Source organism: Schistocerca gregaria, chromosome 8 (assembly GCF_023897955.1).
Source record: "Schistocerca gregaria isolate iqSchGreg1 chromosome 8, iqSchGreg1.2, whole genome shotgun sequence".
NCBI lineage: Eukaryota > Metazoa > Arthropoda > Insecta > Orthoptera > Acrididae > Schistocerca > Schistocerca gregaria.
This window is the reverse complement of record NC_064927.1, coordinates 330,937,100-330,960,595: the sequence shown is the minus strand read 5'-3', so window position 1 is coordinate 330,960,595 and position 23,496 is coordinate 330,937,100. Positions and strand designations below refer to the sequence as shown.

Below are 23,496 nucleotides of genomic sequence, written 5' to 3'. Positions count from 1 at the left end.
TTTAGGGCCTTTTGAAGCCAAGTATAAACAGTAATCCTTTCCTTTATCCGTACTCAGGAATCGATCATAATGCATTAACTGTAAGGCCTAACCTGTCTACAATGTCACCTACGGAGAGCTCTGATATTAGTGTATTCTGCACCACACAGTTACTGTTTGGTCAATTTTTCCTGATGCTGTACTCCATTGAAACAGTGTTCTTTCTTTTTTAACTGGCTCAAACTTCACAATAATCAGGAATTAATGTCATTGTGTAAACCTCTAATTTATTTTTATTGTTGGTTCTGGCAGCAAGTGCTTGTCTTCAGAAGGAAACTCTCCTCATTGACAATGACATCTACATTGTTACTCTCCCTTCACAGTTTGGATTTATCGACTTCTTGCTGTGAGCAAATATAGAGTTTTGCAGAAACTCGTGGTTTTCAACACGCTACAGCAGCAAATATCAGCTTTTGACATAACCGTTTCAACATGTCATGTACGACAACAAGCTTGATTTGTAAATAAAAACATCTAAATTATGAACAACTAAGTATTTATCGACTTGAAAAAATACTCCTCAATTTGTCTTAGGCACAAGTGACAAAACAATGAAACTGGTTTGCCCTGAAAGTCCATCCTCAACAATACAGAGGCCAACAGAAAAAGCAATTCACATAATATTTAAGTAATCACCTATATTTTATGCCGCAATGCTGATGATTTACACTGTTTAAAATCACACTGTTTAAAATCAGTCATAACTGGGACAACTTTAAAGCATTGGGCAGTCAAAAATATTACACAGCATGTTGCATTCTGGTATAAAGCCAACAAATGGCTTGGGTTACCAAACTATTATTCTCTGACTGATTCAAGAACAACTGTATCCAAAAGTTCAAAAATTGCAAACTGAAAAGTTAAAACTGAAAACTAAAGATATGAAAGCGATGTTGACTTTATAGAAAATGTTCCTGCTGACCACTCAGATCTGTCTACTGTTCATTTACTGATTAAGTGAATGATTCTCCCTCCAATCACTACTTCACTGATTGAGCCAATGGATCAAGGAGTGACCCACAATAGGAGTATGCAATTATCCGCCAGGGTAGCCGAGAGTGCTCACGTGCTGCTTCCTGGACTCAGGTTGGTGCGCCGGCCCTGGATCGAATCCACCCGGTGGATTAACGATGAGGACCGGTGTGCTGGCCAGCCTGGGTGTGGTTTTTAGTCAGTTTTCCACATCCCGCTAGGTGAATACCAGGCTGGTCCCCACATTCCGCCTTAGTTACACGACTTGCAGATATCTGGACATGCTCGCACTATTACATTAATTACACTCGACGCAGACAGTAGGGGTACACTAATTCCCGTCCCGGGGCGTACGGGGTGGCGGCAGGAAGGGCATCCAACCACCCCTTTGCACTAACCTTGCCAAATCCATTCCTAACAATGCCGACCCTGCATCAGCGCAGGACATGGCACCGGTGAAAGAAAGAATAGGAGTATGCAATTCAGGAACTGCATGGTGCTCTTCAATACTCAAGACGTTGGTGAAGACAATATAGACAAACAGACTAATCAAAGTGAGAGCTTACTATATCAAGTGTTGGACCAGTCATGAACACTGAAGTACACATAAATTTGCCTGTAGGATCATTAAACATGCCCATGAAACTCATCACTGTTAAGTCTAAATATATTCAAGTATACTGGATCATTCTAATTAAACTGGTGGTGTTCTAGTGCTACAGTGGGCTGCACAAATTGCATGATGCTGAAACATTGTAGGTATGTTCAGGAATTTATGTGTAGTGACAGACCAGGTGGCCTGTAAACAGTGAGAATGGGAAATGCTTCCTGTTTTGACATCAATATGCTTTTTGTCACCCGGAAATGCATGTTTATTTTCTTTTGTGGAGCGACTGCTACTGTAAAGGGTTAAGAAGGTCGAAGTACAACAGACCAGTACAACAGTTCAGCTTATATTTGTTTTATTGATTTACAGAAGGCTGTCAATAAGATTCAATTAACAGATGTGGTAAACTTGCTCTACAGTTGGGGAATTCCTTTCAGCTTAAATAAAAACAGCTGAAGATGTTTATCCTTATACTACATCCAGGTGAAAATTGGTTCCAGTTTAGCAGTTAATAGAAGTATTAACCAATTTGACTCTGAGCCCACTGCTTTTTAATGGTCGAGGTGATAAAAGAAGGCATTGGCAGGTATTGGTTATAGAATAGGGGATGAAGAAATAAAAATAATTCGTTATGCTGCTGGTGCAATTCTGCAAGCAAACAGTGAGATATCCTGTAGAAATGTTGAAATACATTCAACATGGCAGCCAAAAACCTAAATGTGGTGATATTCACTCAAAAACCCAAATGTTTGACAATATCTGTGGAACCTATTACATGCAAACTGGAGGTGGATAGAAAAAGTATTCAGCAGGTAATGACAGTTAAATGTCTTGGTACTGAACTGTCCCACACTGGAAATGTCAGAAAGGGGGGCAGGGTGGTGGAGTGGGAAGTGAGAGCATTAGAAAAGGCCATAAAGTGGAAGCCATTAATGAGTGGGTGCATAAGAGAAAGTAAGCAGCAATGGAACGAACGTAAACAGGATGGACAAACCGAAGGCTGTCAAAGTTGTAAAAAATAAATTATCAGTTGGGAAAAGAAATATTAGGCAACCAAGGAAAAGATGGTGTGACAACCTCAGGATGGACTGAGGGGTACTGAAGGGAACACGCTTTAGACTAAGAAGAAAGGGAGGAGGAGGAGAAGAAGAAGTGAGAGGGATTCAGTGGTATATGTGAATACTGTTTACAAAATGAATTGTGAATACAATTAGTAGTAAAGAAGTAATGTACTAAAATGTCATACCTGATTGATTTACTGCATAACAGTGAAAATGTAGTAAGCACACCCACATCCAAAATTGTCTCTTATGTCTGTACTTGCCTAGATTTTTCAGTTTTATAAGAAAAGATGTTGTATATCAATCTCATACTCTACCTGTGCAACAAATGTGTCAAGCAAGCCATGTTATTACAAATGATTTAATAGGATTTAGCTTCTGGCACAAATATCAACTGGTAATCCCCACAAAGCATCAAAACACGGAATTATTTAATAATGTTCTCTTAGAGGTCATAATAAATAAATTTTATTTTTACTCCTGAGAACTATTTACACAATGCATGGTCAAGTCAAGATAGTAATCTTTATTTAATTTAGTGTATATCTTCTTACGTGAAAGGCAAGTGAAAGATCACAAACCACTAGCATGTGGCAAAATTATACTGAGCTTACAGAAGAGTTAACACCAGATCTATGACAAACTTATCCAACAGTATGTACAGGTCCTTGTCAGTCACTTGCAGCTCACATGATGTTTTCTAATTTGTTCATTCAATCAGATTTTGTTTAGCGGTCAATTTCACCAAATACTACATCAAGGGTACCTGCAAATGACCAAGACAGAAATTACTTACAAAATACTAAAAATTATGAAAAAAGTGTGTATGTGTTTCAATTTTCATCTCAAAGGAACTACATCATGACACAAATTTGGTCTTTGTTTCTGAAACACATTACAAAGGGGACCACCATTATAGGTCTGTTTTGCAGATATGAACAGAAATCAAACCATTGCAAACAAACAGTATATTTGTTTTACCATAAAATGTCATAAGAATTAAAACGACAACAACAACTAACAGAATTGTTGAGGCTTTTGTGGCCATTTGTCAACATTGGCTGTTGGCTCCTGTACTGGGTTCTTCAGCCAACATTCGTCTGATGATTTTTTTGACCTTTTGGAAGCACAAGAGAACAGCAATTTCAAAGCTTTACCCTCCATTGCTGGTGGAGGACTCGATTTGAGCCCACAACCAGAAATTTTATGTACTGGTCATATCAAAATCTGAGAACTTTACCCTGGTGATTAATGCTGTGGTTCTCTCCTTGCTACCTCCAACAGTTTTTTGCTGCACCACGAGAATCCATTAATACTCTTGATTGGTTTGTAAATAGTCTTCACAGAATGTTTGTGCAATATATGGCCAATTCTGTCTGTCACCCTATATGGGAATGGCTGGACAACCCAACACCAACATCATAAACAGCACTGCTGCCTGGGACAGGTGGCAAAATCTACCATGGCATTTCAGGGTAAGACTGGTCACACAATAAAATTCGCCAACATGGAAGTTATTGCTAGGGAGAAGAGCTACCACACCTGCTTGTTCGGGGAAGCCATAGAAATCTACAAACATGGCAACACCTTCAACAAGAATAAGGTACAAATAATCTGTGCTGCAGGCTCAACTACTGTCCGCTAGTCTGCTCGATTCCAGTGCAGTCAAAAATGTTTGGTATATCTTTGACAATGCCAGCCAGCCACCTATGCTGGCAAAACATCAGAAAAATCATCTCAAACAAAGTTGGCTGAAGAAGGTGAGACAAAAGCCAATAGGCAATGTCAACAACCAGGAAATCATTCCTACCTTGAGGAAAGTGATGTATGTTTTATTGCATCATTAAAATGATGTTGTTAAACTGTGGTAAGTTACAAAGCTGATAAATATCATATCCTTTAAAAACACAACAATGGACAGTTTACTCACCTATAATGGCTACGATGTCGGCTAACATATGTCTCTTCCCAATTTTATCAATAGCTGCAAGATGGGCAAATCCTGGGGCTTTAATCTTGCAACGATATGGCTTAGAACTGCCATCAGAAACAAGGTAGATACCAAACTCACCTGAAAATTACAATATGTATAATGAGATTATGTTGTGGAACTATTAATGGGTACAAAAAGGTGTCAGCTTCGTTCCTGAGAATATGAGAAGTTGTGTGTTGATCAAGTGAGTTAGCACAGTAGTCCAAATTTCAGAACGGCAAGCAAGAAGAGGTGGGATACAAATTCTCAAGCAGCCATTATGATTTGGGTTTTCCTTTTTTTTATTAAATCACTTGCGCAAATGAATGGTTGGTTCCTCATGAAAGGAAATACCCAATTTCTTACCCAATCTCAAGATATGCTCCATTGCTAATGGTCTCACATGGACGGGATGTTAAATCCTAATCTTCATTTCTTTTTTTGCACATGCTGTTTTCTGTGAAAACCACTCATTACCTTCAAATCAGGTAACCATGAAATACAGCTTATTTATTTTGAAGTAATGCAGAGAAACTTTCAACACACAATTAAACTTTTAATACACTAACACAACCAGATTATACTTCTGAGCAGAATCAAACAATCTGAGGGGGTAAACCATTCAAGGTAATGAACAAAAATTTAATTATGTATGCTGTCTCCTTCTCTCATATTAGATAAAAAGTATATGAAAATGTTGGGGAAAATGTAATAAGTATAATAAATATTTGTTTTAAAATCTCCTCTCACTGGCCTCATGTCTCCACTACTACTAACAGTACCGTCTTTTACTTGATTAGTGGGCTACCAACATACTTGGAAAGAAAGTTCAAATTTTTATGCATTCAATGTGAGCACCATGTGTTACATGATAGATATCAAAATGGTGGCTCATTTCCTGCCACACATGAAGCAGCTGATCTCTCATTGTCACATTCACGGCTTCAAGAATGCTATATTGCAGTCTTTCAAGTGTATCAGGCATAGGAGGGAGATTATATATATCTCAGTCTTTTACATAATCCCACAGATAAAAGTCACAAGGTGTGAGGTCTGAAGACCCGGGAAGCCACTGCAATGAAGTTCATCTTCTGCTCCTCCTCTTTTAATCCAGTGTCCTGGAATGGTGTCATTCAGGTAATGGCAGATATGCTTGGAGAAATTCTCTAAGCACATCCGATGTTAGATGAATGATACCATCCCCAGACGTTGGATTGGAAGAGGAACAGAAGATGAACTTCATTGTCTGTGGTCTCCCAGTCTCCAGATCTCAAACTTTGTGATTGATCTGTGGGGTTACGTGAAAGACCGTGTTCTTATCCCCCCTATGCCAGACATTCTTGAAAGTTTGCAACATCACAGTGTTGAAGCTGTGTGGCAGGAAATGAGCCACCATTGATACCTGTTGCGAAACACATGGTGCTCACATCAAATGCTTTAAAATTGGAACTTTTCTCTTTCCAGAAATGTTGGAATTGTGTTTCTATATTTTGTAGTTTGGTGCAATAAATGTTTGAAATCTGTTCCTTCTCTTTGAATAGCCATGTATTTGACAAACGCTCGATGATTTAAGGCAAGCAGAAACAAACTGTGGTAAAGTTCTCTTAACTAGAAATATTGTAGCCAGGGCTATGTGAAGCATTTTAAACCATTCACGCTGTTATTGACATTGGTTAAGTTTTATCAGATTATAATTTCTGAATTAAAGGTAATAATAAATTATAGATTGCTATAAATGAATGTCACCTAGTATGTTTTTATTTAGTTTTCACAGAAAAGTGTATTCTCTTGAGTGATGCAAAAATATGCTGCTGTTTTTTAACCAATTTTCTGCAGCTGTGAATGACTGACTCGATGCAAAATGCTCATTTCCAAGCTGTGGGTACAATTTCCATCAGAAAATTATTATCTGTTAAATAAAACAAACACACGTAACCATGCTACAGACAGAGCATTTTAATTTTTTTGCCAAAAATCGCATTTCCTCAAGTTGCAATCTCTGGCAGCCTGTATTTTGAGCCAGGAATTTTTTATAACTTTGAATTTTATCCTGAATATTAATATATGTCACATTCCACAACATCTGAGACTATGGAGGTAATCTCCCACCCAAGCTGAGGTTAACTATACTAACTGTATTAATTTTAACATGACACAAAGATGATCATAGCACTTTGACCCTTTTAAGAAGAAAGTAGGATGAATTTATATGAAATGTAGCAGAAAGGGAAAACAGTGAAAGTGGTTACAATGTTATTAATCCAAAAAGCAACATATGCATGCAAATGGTATAATGTGGCAGCACGCACTACCACTTGCCCCAAAATGCTGCACATAAAAACAGGATTTTACTGGGACTCAAACCTTATATCCTATTGGTGACAGGAAGGTAGGGTCAAGTGTTCTGCATAGCCCTTGAGCTACAGAACATTCATATACCCAGGAGGAGGATTGTCTTACTGTAACTATCCTACAGCATAGGGTCAATTGTTGAATATAACACACTTCACCCAGCTTATGCAAACAGAACAAATTGTCCCCCCCCCCCCCCCCCCCCATTAGATATGGTCTAAGGTGCGCCGTAAGGGGCTTACATAAACACCATTTAGTTCATGGGCATTTCCTCAGAAAACATGAAAAAAACCTTTCCAGAACCCCTTTTTGTGTTGTTGGCACGAAATATCTAAATAACTAATAGCGGCAAATTTCTTAAATTTTAATGCCACTTTCTCCAATTTTAAGGGGACACAGTAACGACTCAAAAAAATCAATTTTTTTTTTATAGTCTTAATCTATGCTCCAATTATTTGGCTACAAAATGCCGTTTGTTTCATACAAATCTGATAATTAGATTCGGAGTTATTAATTTGTTCGTTAAGCATGGTAACTAGCGCCACGTCCATTTTTGCTGTGTCTTGCGCAGTAGTCAGCACTGACTATAGTACAACAATCGTTTATGTTCCACGGATATAAATACTCTTTATTTGGGTTGCAAGAGAGAACTGTTATTCTGATGTTTGCCAGCCTGTTTGCATTGTTGACTATCGTTTCTCAGTTTCTTCATCCTACTTGTTTACGATTTGGTGATACAAATGTAATGATTTTGTGAAACATTATAACACAATGGGTAGAATAAGGAAGTTTGGATATAAGCCTAAGTTTCGTGGAAATAAATATGTAAAAATAAACTGCGAAACTGCTAGTTTTGAACAGAGGGCAGAAAATGATGTAGAAAGTGAAGTCAGTGGGAGTGTCAGTGCTTCAAGCAAGAAGTTTCTAGGTGCTGCCAGTTTTCCAAGTGCCTCTCAAATGTGTGACAATGTAATTTGTGGTGTGAACAGTGTTTCTGTTGTTACTGACACAAACATTCTGATCTCCATGAGGTTATGACGTGAACTTATCGAAAAACACACAAATTGTAAAATCTGTGGTGGAAACGTTACTTTGCACAAAAGATGTGGTGAAAACCAAGGGAATTGTTTGTAATCTAGTTTTGACATTTGGAATGTAGCTGTACTGCCAATACAATGTCATGCCACGTAACAAGAAGCCGATTATATGAAAACAATACAAGATTAGTGTATGCACTTAGATCTATTGGAAAAGGGCAACATGCAGGTGCTGTTCTTTGTGCAGTGATGAACATTCCTCCACCACCAAGAAAGTTTGATGTTTACAACTAGACTATTGGTGCAGTTGCAGCGGAGGTAAGTGAATCTACAATGTTGAAAGCAGCCAAAGAAGCAGTTCAGATGAAAGATACGAAATCTGACCCAAGGCAAATTTCTGCTGGTTTTGATGGCAGTTGGCAGAAATGTGGGCATACATCCCTAAATGGCATTGTGTCAGCAACTTCTTTTGATACTGGAAAGGTTCTGTATATCGAAATTATTCCTAAGTTCTGCGACATCTGTAGCAAAAATCCCACTATATAACGTGTGTGCAAAAAGGACTATGATGGTTCTAGTGGAGGCATGGAAGTGGCTGGTGTTGCTAAGATTTTCAAAAGGTCTGTGCAGTCAAGAGGTATCCTCTGTACAGACTATCTTGGGGATGAGGACAAAAAGGCTTATCAGAAAGTGGTAGACGATAAACCTTATGTGCCTAGAGTCAAAATTAATAAACTGGAATGTATAGGACAAGTACAGAAAAAAATGGGATCATGACTTCTAAAGATATGCAAGGAAAAAACGTTAGGTGGTAAAGGGGGCCTGACAAAGGCTGAAATAGACAGGATCGAGACTTATTATGGTATGGCCATTAGAAATAACTGCAACAATGTAGAAGCAATGAGGAGAGCCATCTGGGCTATATTCTTTCATAAAATTTCAACAGATGAGGAACCACAACATAACCTTTGCCCACAGGGACCTGACAGCTGGTGAAAATTCAACAACCCAGCTACATCTTCCAGCTATAAGCACAAACATTCAATTCCAGAAAAAATCCTGCTAGCTGTGAAACCCCTTTTCAGAGACCTTATCCAACAAGAGCTCTTGAAAAAGTGTCTCCATGAAAAACTCAAAACCCAAATGAAAGTTTGAATTCTGTCATTTGGACAAGGCTACCAAAAACTGTTTTCATTAGAAAAGAAACACTAAAATTTGGTGTTCATGATGCAGTGATGTGCTTCAATGCTGGTGTGTCAAAGAAGACTGATGTATTAAGACTCTTGGGAACAAAGAATGGTATCAATACTGAAAGGGGACTGAAAAAGATTGACATGGACCGTATCCATTACGCTGATATTTCTGCAGGAAATGCTACTAAAGAGGCCAGGATAGCCAGAAGATCAAAGAAAAGAAGATAAAGATCAAGAAGCTGAGCCACAGTATAGCCCTGGAATGTTTAAAAAGAGTGTGTATGACATTGTACATTACTTTCTTGCATGTAAAACTTTAATACCATTTTTCTCAAAACAACATTATTTAACCTTCCAGTACACTTTTCTCATCAGACTTACAGTATCTCTTGTTAATACAATTGTGATAAATTAGATAAAAAATAGACCAGTAGTGATAAAAAGAACAGATTTACAAGCGATTTGCAAGCTCCAAGGTATTTAGAACAGTTTCAATTTTTTATCTTATAGAACAAAAAAAAGATTACTCATGAAATATATAAAATAAATTAACCATTTTTATGTGATTTGAGAATGATGTTTCAGCTGTACACTGTAAAAGTTTCAGGTCCTTATTTCCATTAGTTACTTCAGAAAGTGTACCCGGCGTTTGCTCATTTTTGCATTGATTCATTATGGGAGTTCCCTCGTGACTGTGTCCCCTTAATGGCACTTTCTCCAATGTTAATGGCACTTGCTCTAATTTTAATGGCACTCTCTCTACACATTTATCTAGAAGTGCCATTTTTCTGTTTTCAAAACACTGTATTCATTATTGAAATACCCCAACAACATGGTTTTTGGGTATCAAAACCTAGCCATGGATTCCGAAACAGCTACACACAACAAATGGCTGTAATTTTAACGAGATTTCCTAAGATCCTGATTTCTAACAAGCTTGAAAATTTTCTAGAAATCTTTACCCATTTCTGAGATACAGAGGTCCAAAGCTAGCCTACTTGTACACACACAATATGCATGTAAAATCCAGTGAGGCAAAAACTTAGTTTATAAAGTAACGTAGCACAGAGGAATATGGTGTACCGTGTGTGTGTGTGTGTGTGTGTGTGTGTGGTGTGTGTGTGTGTGTGTGTGTGACCATCAGAAGAGTTTTTGTGAGCCCCATGTATTGGTACAGAAGTACATGCCAAATTTTTGTGTATGTAAAATGCAGTCTGAGGTGGAAAATCACTTTTGCATTATTTCAATTTCACATGGGTAATCTATCCAAATTTTACTGGCCAATAAAGTAGCTGTAGCAGGGACAAGAAGGGAACCAGTGGAAAAACACTCCTAACGGAGCACAAAACACGCAAATGTACTCCTGTTTAAAAGATTGACTGAAAAGTGGGGGTACCAGTTCCTCCAGTCTACCTTACTCAGCAACTTCAAAAATTTTCCTAAAATTTTGGCATGTGAACATATTTGCACCTTTTTTTATGCTGAGAGAGAAGGAGACTGGCAGTGGACAAAAAATTAATTAACATATACTGGCAGATAACAGACAGCATGTGTCGTATAGAAAGAAAAGTGAAAGAGATAATGACAATGGAAGTGTGAGAGGGACACAGTGGTAGTGGGCCATACCTGACAGTAACAATAGTACTAGCAAAAGAATGAAGGACACATTGCCAGTAGGAGAGGAGAAAAAAAAAAAAAGGGTGGTGGGGGGATAAAGTGGAAGTAAGTTAGAGCCAGTGATAATGACAAACAGAGTCTATGACAATGAGGGAGAGAGAGACAGTGACAGTGAGAACAGACAGCAGCAGTGGGAAGGAATGAATGAAATAGTAGTAGTAACAGAAAGCAAGAGGGAGGCCATGACAGTGAGTGGAGACAACAGTAGTAGGGCAGAACAAAGGAGAATCTGCCAGCTAGACAGGATACAGTGACAGTGAGACAAAAAGAGATAATGATAACAAATTGGGCTGAATGGGAATGGGCACGTGGGAGCGCATGACTGTGAGCGAGTTACAGCCAGGGACTACTGGGTGTGAGCGAGTTACAGTTAGGGGAGCTTATAGTAATGACAGGTGAGTTTCACATTATAAAGAGTGTCAATGCCAAAAGTTTTAAAGGTGCTGAGAAAGGTAGAACGAGGCAGCTGGAACCCCACTTTAACAGTCTGAGTCTTTTAAACTGGAGCATCTTCAACTTCTTTGTGCTCCAATAGTACTATTTTTCTGCTGGTGTCATTGTGATTCAAGTCTTGTATATGTTGTGTATTTCATGTTCCCAGGATTTCGCTGGATAAAATGTGTTAGTGCTTATTTATCGATAATTTTACACAGCCAATATTGAACTTATTACTTTATGGGCGATTTGGCTACACGCCACCAGCTAATTTAGTTGTTAGAATGGAAAAAAAATAAACAAAAATGAGGAAATGCACTATTCAATAACGTGTGTTATAGGAAAACACAACATGAGAGAATTTACTGGCTTTCACGCTATCACAGATACGGTGGGTAGTATTTGGATGTTGAATGTGATTGGTGGTGGTGGTACAGAGAGAGAGAGAGAGAGAGAGAGAGAGAGTGTGTGTGTGTGTGTGGGGGGGGGGGGGGGGGGGGGGGGGGAAGGGAGCTTGGCAGCTAGTATTAACTCAGTGCTATAACAGGTTTCTGCACACAAAGCAACTGTCAGCTATAGTTGAATGGAATTTATCACCATCATCAACACATTAAATTGTAGGGCCTCCTTCCCTGGTTGGAGAACTGGGTTAGGCTAGGAGCACCCAAGTCTCCAAAGTGGTGATGAAGAGAAATACTTGCATCAGTCCAATGAGCCACAGGAAAAATCAGCATCATAATCTAAAAATTATATAAAAACAGAAGTGTAAAATAAATATACACTTTATGCATGCATTTACCATTGCATCAACAGCGTTCTATTTGCAAGTAACACAGAAATCTCTTAACATCAGAAGTGCATCAAACAACTGAAGCCTTGGCAGAAAGTCAAAGCTTATATACTGATCTGACAAAAGTCATGTGATACGTCCTAATATCGTGTTGGTCATCCTTTTGCCCGGCATACCACAGCAACTCGATGTGGCATGGACCCAACAAGTTGTTGGAAGTCCCCTGCAGAAATACAAGCAATGCTGCTTCTATAGCTGTCCATAATTGTGAAAGTGTTACTGGCAGAGGATTTTGTGCACAAACTGACTTCTCGATTGTGTCCGATAAATGTTCAATGGGATTTATGTAGGGCAATGTGGCTGGCCAAATCATTTGCGTGATCTGTCCAGAATGTTCTTCAAACCAATCACGAGCAATTGTGGCCCGGTGGCATCTAACACAGAGTCATCCATAAAAATTCCATCACTGTTTGGGAAAATGGAATCCACAAATGGCTGCAAATGGTCTCCATGTAGCCGAACATTACCATTTCCAGGCAATGATCAGTTCAGCTGAACCAGAGAACCCAGTCCACACCTTTATGGAGCCACCACCAGCTTGCACAGTGCCTTATTGACAACTTGGGTCCATGGCTTCGTGGGGTCTGCACCCTACCATCAGCTCTTATCAACTGAAAGGACCCATCTGACCAGGCCATGGTTTTCCAGTTGTCTGGGGACCAACCAATGTGGCCACGAGCCCAGGAGATGCGTGGCAGGCATTGTCATGCTGTTAGCTAAGGCATATGTTGCCCGTCTGCTGCTGCTCTAGCCCATTGACACCAAATTCACCACATGTCCAAACGAATACATTTGTCTTACATCTCACAGTGATTTCTGTGGTTATTTCATGTAGCGTTGCTTGTCTGATAGCACACACAACTCTACACAAACACCGCTGTTCTCAGAAAAAAAAAGGACTGGTGTTCTCTACACGCTCTCGGCACTGTCGATCTCTGTGTATTGAATTCCTTAATTTCTAAAATGGAATGTCCCCTGTGTCTAGCTACAACTACCATTCCTGTTGGGCAGCCATAATCACATGAATCACCTGAGTATGAACGACAGCTATGCCAATGCATTATCCTCCTATACTCGTGTGCAATAGTACCAGCATTTTTATATGTGCCTATCAGTATCCCAAGACTGTCACCTCTGTGTATCACAGACAGCACTGTGTTTGAAACTGAATGGAAGTATATGAACAATATTTTGTTCACTAAATTTTTGCAACAAAATCATTGTTAGTTTTTCAGAGCTAAAGAGGAAAATCTTAAAGTCACATGAAAACAACAGTACCAGTAACAAAGTTAAACGAGTGTGCACTATTATTCACAGTTTTAATTACAGTCATGGCTGTAGCAAAAATATTGTTACTATAGCAGCAGCCACGGAATTCAGCAGCCACGGAATTCTCATGGCTGACACCAATATGACAAGTGTAATGGGTATGAAAATTTTGGCAGAGGTAAAATAGTCCCCCATTCGGATCTCCGGGCAGGGATTACTCAAGAGAACGTCGTTATCAGGAGAAAGAAAACTGGCGTTCTACGGATCGGAGCGTGGAATGTCAGATCCCTTAATCGGGCAGGTAGGTTAGAAAATTTAAAAAGGGAAATGGATAGGTTAAAGTTAGATATAGTGGGAATTAGTGAAGTTCGGTGGCAGGAGGAACATGACTTTTGGTCAGGTGAATACAGGGTTATAAATACAAAATCAAATAAGGGTAACATAGGAGTAGGTTTAATAATGAATTACAAAATAGGAGTGCGGGTAAGCTACTACAACCAGCATAGTGAACGCATTGTTGTGGCCAAGATAGATACGAAGCCCACACCTACTAAAGTAGTACAAGTTTATATACCAACTAGCTTTGCAGATGATGATGAAATAGATGAAATGTATGATGAGATAAAAGAAATTATTCAGGTAGTGAAGGGAGACCAAAATTTAATAGTCATGGGTGACTGGAATTCGACAGTAGGAAAAGGGAGAGAAGGAAACATAGTAGGTGAATATGGATTGGGGGGAAGAAATGAAAGAGGAAGCCGCCTGGTACAGTTCTGCATAGAGCATAACTTAATCATAGCTAACACTTGGTTCAAGAATCATGAAAGAAGGTTGTATACATAGAAGAATCCTGGAGATACTGGAAGGTATCAGATAGATTATATAATGGTAAGACAGTGATTTAGGAACCAGGTTTTAAATTGTAAGACATTTCCAGGGGCAGATGTGGACTCTGGCCACAATCTATTGGTTATGAACTGTAGATTAAAACTGAAGAAACTGCAAAAAGGTGGGAATTTAAGAAGATGGGACCTGGATAAACTGTAAGAACCAGAGGTTGTACAGAGTTTCAGGGAGAGCGTAAGGGAACAATTGACAGGAATGGGGGAAAGAAGTACAGTAGAAGAACAATGGGTAGCTCTGAGGGATGAAGTAATGAAGGCAGCAGAGGATCAAGTAGGTAAAAAGACGAGGGCTAGTAGAACTTCTTGGGTAACAGAAGAAATATTGAACTTAATTGACGAAAGGAGTAAATATAAAAATGCATTAAATGAAGCAGGCAAAAAGGAATACAGATGTCTCAAAAATGAGATCGACAGGAAGTGCAAAATGGCTAAGCAGGGATGGTTAGAGGACAAATGTAAGGGTGTAGAGGCTTATCTCACTAGGGGTAGGATAGATACTGCCTACAGGAAAATTAAGGAGACCTTTGGAGAAAAGACAACCACTTGTATGAATATCAAGAGCTCAGATGGAAACCCAGTTCTAAGCAAAGAAGGGAAGGCAGAAAGGTGGAAGGAGTAATATAGAGGGTTTATACAAGGGCGATGTACTTGAGGAGAATATTATGGAAATGGAAGAGGATGTAGATGAATACGAAATGGGAGATAAGATACTGGGTGAAGAGTTTGATTGAGCACTGAAAGACCTGAGTCGAAACAAGGCCCCGGGAGTAGACAACATTCATTTAGAACTACTGACAGCCTTGGGAGAGCCAGTAATGACAAAACTCTACCATCTGGTGAGCAAGATGTATGAGACAGGCAAAATACCCTCAGACTTCAAGAAGAATATAATAATTCCAATCCCAAAGAAAGCAGGTGTTGACACATGAGAAAATTACCGAACTATCAGTCTATTAAGTCACAGCTGCAAAATACTAACGCGAATTCTTTACAGACGGATGGAAAAACTGGTAGAAGCGGACCTCAGGGAAGATCAATTTGGATTCCGTAGAAATGTTGGAACACGTGAGGCAATACTAACCTTACGACTTATCTTAGAAGAAAGATTAAGAAAAGGCAAACCTATGTTTCTAGCATTTGTAGACTTAGAGAAAGCTTTTGACAATGTTGATTGGAATACTCTCTTTCAAATTCTAAAGGTGGCAGGGGTAAAATACAGGGAGCGAAAGGCTATTTACAATTTGTACAGAAACCAGATGTCAGTTATAAGAGTCGAGGGGCATGAAAGCGAAGCAGTGGTTGGGAAGGGAGTGAGACAGGGTTGTAGCTTCTCCCCAATGTTATTCAATCTGTATATTGAGCAAGCAGTAAAGGAAACAAAAGAAAAATTCGGAGTAGGTATTAAAATTCATGGAGAAGAAATAAAAACTTTGAGGTTCGCCGATGACATGGTAATTCTGTCAGAGACAGCAAAGGGCTTGGAAGAGCAGTTGAACGGAATAGACAGTGTCTTGAAAGGAGGATATAAGATGAATATCAACAAAAGCAAAACAAGGATAATGGAATGTAGTCAAATTAAATCGGGTGATGCTGAGGGAATTAGATTAAGAAATGAGACACTTAAAGTAGTAAAGAAGTTTTGCTATTTGGGGAGCAAAATAACTGATGATGGTCTAAGTAGACAGGATATAAAATGTAGACTGGCAATGGCAAGGAAAGCGTTTCTGAAGAAGAGAAATTTGTTAACATCGAGTATAGATTTAAGTGTCAGGAAGTCGTTTCTGAAAGTATTTGTATGGAGTGTAGCCATGTATGGAAGTGAAACCTGGACGAAAAATAGTTAGGACAAGAAGAGAATAGAAGCTTTCGAAATGTGGTGCTTTAGATGGGTAGATCACATAACTAATGATGAGGTATTGAATGGAATTGGGGAGGAGTTTGTGGAACAACTTGACAAAAAGAAGGGACCGATTGGTAGGACATGTTCTGAGGCATGAAGGGATCACAAATTTAGCATTGGAGGGCAGCGTGGAGGGTAAAAAATCGTAGAGGGAGACCAAGAGATGAATACACTAAGCAGATTCAGAAGGATGTAGGTTGTAGTAAGTACTGGGAGATGAAGAAGCTTGCACAGGATGGAGTAGCATGGAGAGCTGCATCAAACCAGCCTCAGGACTGAAGACCACAACAACAACAACAACAACAACAATTTTTACTTAACTGCCATGGTGACATTTAATGATGTTTTGACAGCTGTAACAAAGATATACATTGCTCTGGAGGGACTCAATGAGTCAGCTTTTTTTCTGAGAGTGATTGTTACAGTGATGACAGCAATTTGTTAGTAGCTGATGCAGCAGAATGCAAAGCCATATGTTGCTTTGAACAATGTTGTTGTGATTAAGGTAGTGAGTCACCTTGGTTACTTCATCTCAAATATTTGGATAAAAATAATAAAATTAATGTGGATTACTTTTAAAAGCATTTATTATTCATTAGCAAATGAAGTGCAAGTGAAGTATAAGTTTATAAAGATTTAAAATAACTTAGGAACTTTGAACGTGAAAAAAATCTTACAAAGAAACAGAGAAAAGATGGTCAGAGAACGCTCTAAACTCAATTTGTCTATTTAATAAAATATCTGAATTTATATTTGTGTTGTCTGTTCTTTCCGACATGACCAAAAGAACAGACACCATTCATGATCTGCAGCCATATATACGCAACACAAGACATTCTGATATCGACTGCAATAAGGCACTGAAGTAAATCCATGCCGTTAAGTGAAAATTTGTGCCAGACTGGGATTAGAACCCAGATTTGCTGCTTATAGCCAGCAGTTGCTTTAACCACTTCAGCTATCCAAGCACACTTCTATCCAACTCAAATTCTCATATAATTGTTATAGGAAAGTTCTTCATGATTATAGAAGACCACACACACACACACACACACACACACACACACACACACACACACACACACACACACACACTTTAGTCCCTATATGGTGCCAACTAGACTGACAGTGCACTGCCAATTTGGTGTCAAGAACAAAAAATTAGACCACCAAGTCTGCTTCACAACTCAAGTCATCTGTATCCTTCCTTCCACCACCAACTTCTCTGAACTACGCAATGGGACTTATCCTTAATATACATCTTCCACTCCAATAACCATCCGGACCTAAATCTCAGTTAACCCATTGTTCCAGCACCCTCCACCCAACAGTTTCCCCTTCCTCCATCTCATCACCCCCTCTCAATTCACATCCCAATGTCACCTTCAGCGTGTGATACTTACCACCAATCGTTACAATCACGCCAGCCCATATTCCTACGGCATCTCCCTCCCGCATACCTAGCCAGCAAACCAACCACCTCCCACTGAGCCGCTAACCACCCACCCCCAGTCCCTCCTCCATGCCTTCCATAGCCCACTCCATCAATAACCCACCAAACACTAGCACCACAATGGGTAATTGCACACAAACAACAAATTTCAATAGTTAACACTCAGTATTAGTTATTTGTTGTACTAACGCAGTTAACATTGAAATACTTCTAATTCACCACCTAAGGGATTTAAACAGTATGTGTTTATTCAGAACGATGGGAAAAGAAAGACCTGTGGCTAGCACACATCCACAACAATTTGTTCAAAGCAAAATGTGTAAGTTGTAACTTTGACTAAACCAAAAGAAATAAGTAAATACATTTTTATCACAGTAACTTTATATTCAAGGTTAAAAGATTTTGTATGTTTTTATAAGGGTTTAAACAAGCTCTCTTGTTTAGAATCAATTTTTCACTCTGCACCAGAGTGCACACTGATCTGAAACTACTTGCCAGATTAAAACTGTGTGCCAGACCGAAACTCAAAATCAGGGCATTTGCCTGCGACTGTGGCTAAGCCATGTTTCGGCAATATTCTTTCTTCCGAGAATGTTAGCCCTGCAAGTTTTGTGGGAGTATTTCTGCAAAGTCTGGAAAGTAGGTGATGATTTGCTTGTGGAAATAAAATTGTAAGGGTGGGTCAGTCAGTCAGAGCGCTTGCCCTTGAAAGCAAATGTCCCCAGTTCAAGTCTTGGTCCGGCACCGAGTTATAATCTGCCAAGGAGTTTCAACCTCAGTAGGATTTACATTTAAAGTTATTAATAAAGTATTATACATTTAACCGATCAACGTTAAGTTCTTGGTAATGTGTGTGATCTTCCCTTAATAAAATAACAGCTGTTTAGGTTAAAAATTAAATTTGAAGTAGTTACTGATATCCCTTATTGGGACATATAGCTTACACCTCTCAATATGATTTGTGAAGAGAAATATCATTCCATTTAATATTTGTATACCACAACCTGTCTTCTTCACATTTCATAATTTCTGAAAATTCCCTAACTTTTACATCAAAGTTTTTAAATTGGTGCAAGTTTCAGTCCTGTTGAATCAGTGTGTGTCAAGAGCACAAATGAAAATGGTTTATCTTCAATTTACAGGAGATGCTTGTATTTTTACTTCATGTTACTTTCATTCATGATACTTTCACATTTTGGCAATGCTTTGTTCAGCACACAAAAGTCTAGTTATACTCACAAACTGAGGAAGGAGAACCAAACCTTGTAAAGCACTGGTGTTCATCACTTGGGTTCCAAATAAATTTACTTACTGCATCACACAGTACTGCTAAATATGTGCCTCATTTGTTTTTTAACTTAAGCTTCTCTGTGCTACACCCTCACTATGAAGCAAAATAAGGTTTTTTTTTTCTTTTTATTTAATTTACCTTTAGGAGCTTCGATTGCTGTGTAAGTGGCGCCTGGAGGCACCTGATATCCCTGTGTGAATAATTTAAAGTGATGAATCAAAGCTTCCATTGACGTCTGCAACATAGGATGACAAGAGTACGTTATTAGACTTTATCCCAAATGCCTCCTACAATTGTCTCATAAAAAGGAGGACAAAAATATCTTAAAATTACCCACCTTCATTTCTGCTCTTGAAGGTGGTGTTACCTTCATGTCATCAGTTTTAATTTCTCCTGGTGGCATCCTATTAAGACACTGGTCGATAATCCTGAGAGACTGCCTCATTTCCTCCACTCGGCACAAGTATCTGTGACAGATAATCACACCATATGAAGAGGAATAAATAACGTATCTTGAAAAACTACTAAAGTGAGTATGGCACAAATTGCTGTTGTGACTGCAACAGTAGTAACAGTATCTTCATTAGCATACGTGAAAGAAATATACGAGTACATCACCTGAAACAATTTCTCAACACACAAGATTAAGAAATTTTTCAAGCTACAAGGGAATAACACACTAAAATATTATTCTTCAGTACTTTTCAAAAAATTATTATTCTACTTATTGGTTTTTGTCCACAAAACCAATACATGTGATTATTAGGAGTCAATCTGACATGTTGGAACCACATTTGTAAAACATAATATTAACTGCATTTCTAAATATTAACTGCATTTCTAGTCAAATTCTTTGACATGCAACTATTTATTTTTTCTGATTGTGTGGCCCACTACAACTCTGAACATTAATGCACACACTAGTTTAGTACGTCTTTTTCCCTATCACTCAAATGTTCATCATCACAACGCTCAGCTTAAAAATTAAGCGCTGCAATGATTGCTCTACTTCGAGTATCTCAAGAAGTCCTTGGTGATTCCGGTCCTGAATGGAGACAAATGAGAAATCTCAGTGAGACTTGTAAGCCTCTCAATGTAGAGATAAATGCAGTATAAAACTTTTGTTGTTTGCCAACACAACAATGTACTGAGGACAGATGGACATGCATGAGAACTAGATATTAAATACTGTGTTGGGTAGTTTTGAACACACAGCTGAAGAAATAATTTCAACAGAGGCTTTTACCGTACACATTAATTACTATTTGTGTCCTGTATGAAAATCAACATCTGATTTTCCACAATGTACAGGTGTCAAGTTGAATATACATGAACTTCATCCGTCTGTCATCCATATGGTTTTATTAAAGTTACCATTGTGTTTCCTGCTCCAGTCTTTTCTCTGATCCATTTGTTTGTTTTCTGCCTCTCTCAGTAATTCCAAACATGCACCTGTCTCTTATACAAGACTAAACCTGATTTTCACATCATCAGAAGTCCGTAATCCACTGTCAATAAGTAAAATTGGTAAATAGACCGATTGTAAACTTTCTCTTTCAGACAAACCAAACAATAAATGCCCTATTTAGTTTACCAAAAATACTCCTGGCCACTTTTACTCATATCTTCATTTCTTGTCCTGTCAATTCAGTCAGCTACTGAACAGCCCTACAGACAAATCCTCTGCCTTATTATTTTCAATGTATTCATTGCACATTATTTTAGCTTTATTAAATGGATTTTCAGGTCTACTTCCAATTTTCTCTATCAAATTCCTCTGTTCATTGTCGTGCTCTGTTTGCACTAGAGATAAACAGTGCAATTTCATCCACAAAATGAAGCTGTGTGTTTCCCCCCACCAGAGTGTGTGGTGGCTATCCTTGGAATGCAACGGTCAGTAATCTTTTGTTTCTGCTGTTTGTTAATAACACACTTTCAAACACGCGGTTAGTTTTGTTCAAGTGTGATTGTGAGTAGTTGTTATGGAAAACTTGTAGGTATACTATGGACAGGCAATTAGGAGAAATAAAGAACATCTGGAGGCAATGAAGAGAGATGTTTGGGCCATATTCTTCCGTAAGTCCTCTACTGATTACAAGGCACGTCATGGAGTGTGTCCATCAGGAGAAAATTCGTGGTGCAAATACAATAGGGCTCAACAACTGAAGAATCTTATTTTCACCAGCATTCTCTTCCTGCTGCTGTTACTACAGCAATTAAACATTTTCAGAGACTTGGCTCATCCTGACCTTCTAAGGAAGTGTCTGCATGGGCAGATACAGAACCCAAATGAATGTTTCAACAGCATAATTTGGAACCGCCTTCCTAAAACTGTATTTGTAGACATGCATACAATGAAACTAGGGGTTCATGATGCTGTTATTACATTCAAATGTGTCAAATGTGATATCAATTAAAAGTGTTAGGTACTGAAAAAGCTGGGAATTGATCCTAGTAAAAATATGATCACTGGGCTGCAACATTGCGATAAAATTAGGATAGCCAATGCAGACCGGTCTGCATCTAATATGGCCAAGAAAGCAAGAGAAACATCCAGGAAGGTTACTACGGCATTTTGTTGAAATTGAGTCAAAGTTCTCAAAAGTATGAATCTTAGACAAACTAACTGGTCAGTCATACTCTTTACTCTATTCTATGATTTCATTCAAGATTTGCAAATGGTCCATTGTGCGACATCCACACCTAAAACCAGCTTGTTCCTTTATCTGACTAAAACTATGTTTTTTCCATGTGTTTGGTAATGATTTTAGAGGATAGATTGCACATTACACTTAGTGAAAGTAATTATAAACCTATTACTAATAACTTGTTTGTCAGGGTGTATACGACCCAGGACAACCGGGAGATCCGGGAAAAACCTGGGAATTTTTTCATCTAGGAGAAAACTGGGAAAAACCCGGATTTTTTTTAGAAATCCAGGAATTTTTCATTGTTTTAGTTTTCAGTTATATTTCTGTAATTTTGACTGGTATTAATCAATATTCGAAGGAGATTACTGTGTGCCACTACTGCAGAATAGTACTTCAACAATAAAACATAAACGAGAGAAAAAAACGAAAATAACTTAAATTGCAAAGAAAATGGGCTATATACAACAACAACAACAAACAGTGCTCATGCAAGCATCTGCCAACAGCAAAATGTGTCAGAGGTTTTAGGAAGACAATGCAATGCTTCATAACAACAAATTGCCTCTGATGAGCGTGAAGTCACAACTGTTTACATCAGATTCATTTTAGCAGTTATGAGTGGGCTCATGCACATGCACAGTTTAGTAGTAGATTCTCCCACTTCTGGCTACAGGAATGTGGCTGTTGGCTGTGCAAGCAGTCACTGCAAACATCTAGATGCTACTGGGAAAAGGGGGCGCCAAATTCATATTCTTGAGAGGGGGAAAATATATAAATATAAATATATAAATAAAATAGAAAGAAACTTCCCCATGGGAAAAATATATTAAAAACAAAGATTCCAAGACTTACCAAGCGGGAAAGCGCCGGCAGACAGGCACATGAACAAAACACACAAACACACACACAGAATTACGAGCTTTCGCAACTGGCAGTTGCTTCGTCAGGAAAGAGGGAAGGATGTGGGTTTTAAGGGAGAGGGTAAGGAGTCATCCCAATCCCGGGAGTGGAAAGACTTCCATTAGGGGAAAAAAAGGACAGGTGTACACTCGCACACACACACACACACATATCCATCCGCACATACACAGACACAAGCAGACATATTTAAAGGCAAAGAGTAAGGGCAGAGATGTCAGTCGAGGCGGAAGTACAGAGGCAAAGAAGTTGTTGAAAGACAGGTGAGGTATGAGCGGCGGCAACTTGAAATTAGCGGAGGTTGAGGCCTGGCGGATATCGAGAAGAGAGGATATACTGAAGGGCGAGTTCCCATCTCTGGAGTTCGGATAGGTTGGTGTTGGTGGGAAGTATCCAGATAACTCTGACGGTGAACACTGTGCCAAGATGTGCTGGCCGTGCATCAAGACATGTTTAGCCACAGGGTGATCCTCATTACCAACAAACACTGTCTGCCTGTGTCCATTCATGCGAATGGACAGTTTGTTGCTGGTCATTCCCACATAGAAAGCATCACAGTGCAGGCAGGTCAGTTGGTAAATCACGTGGGTGCTTTCACATGTGGCTCTACCTTTGATCGTGTACACCTTCCGGGTTACAGGACTGGAGTAGGTGGTGGTGGGAGGGTGCATAGGACAGGTTTTACACCGGGGGTGGTTGCAAGGGTAGGAGCCAGAGGGTAGGGAAGGTGGTTTGGGGATTTCATAGGGATGAACCAAGAGGTTACGAAGCTTAGGTGGACGGCGGAAAGACACTCTTGGTGGAGTGGGGAGGATTTCATGAAGGATGGATCTCATTTCGGGGCAGGATTTTAGGAAGTCGTATCCCTGCTGGAGAGCCACATTCAAGGTCTGATCCAGTCCCGGGAAGTATTC

At 39.0% G+C, this 23,496-nt stretch overlaps 1 protein-coding gene across 1 annotated transcript in view; it reads right to left on the bottom strand.

Moving 5' to 3' along the window:
- Positions 1–3,131: 3,131 nt before the first annotated feature.
- Positions 3,132–23,496, bottom strand: part of LOC126284098 (NADH-ubiquinone oxidoreductase 49 kDa subunit-like) — a 58,697-nt gene continuing 38,332 nt past the window's right edge. The window contains exons 7-10 of the mRNA XM_049982748.1: positions 19,351–19,480; positions 19,152–19,248; positions 4,610–4,750; positions 3,132–3,445 (exon numbers count right to left, since the gene is read on the bottom strand). Of these exons, the coding sequence (XP_049838705.1) occupies positions 3,408–3,445; positions 4,610–4,750; positions 19,152–19,248; positions 19,351–19,480 (406 nt within the window). The 3' untranslated portion in view covers positions 3,132–3,407. The remainder of the gene's footprint in view (positions 3,446–4,609; positions 4,751–19,151; positions 19,249–19,350; positions 19,481–23,496) is intronic.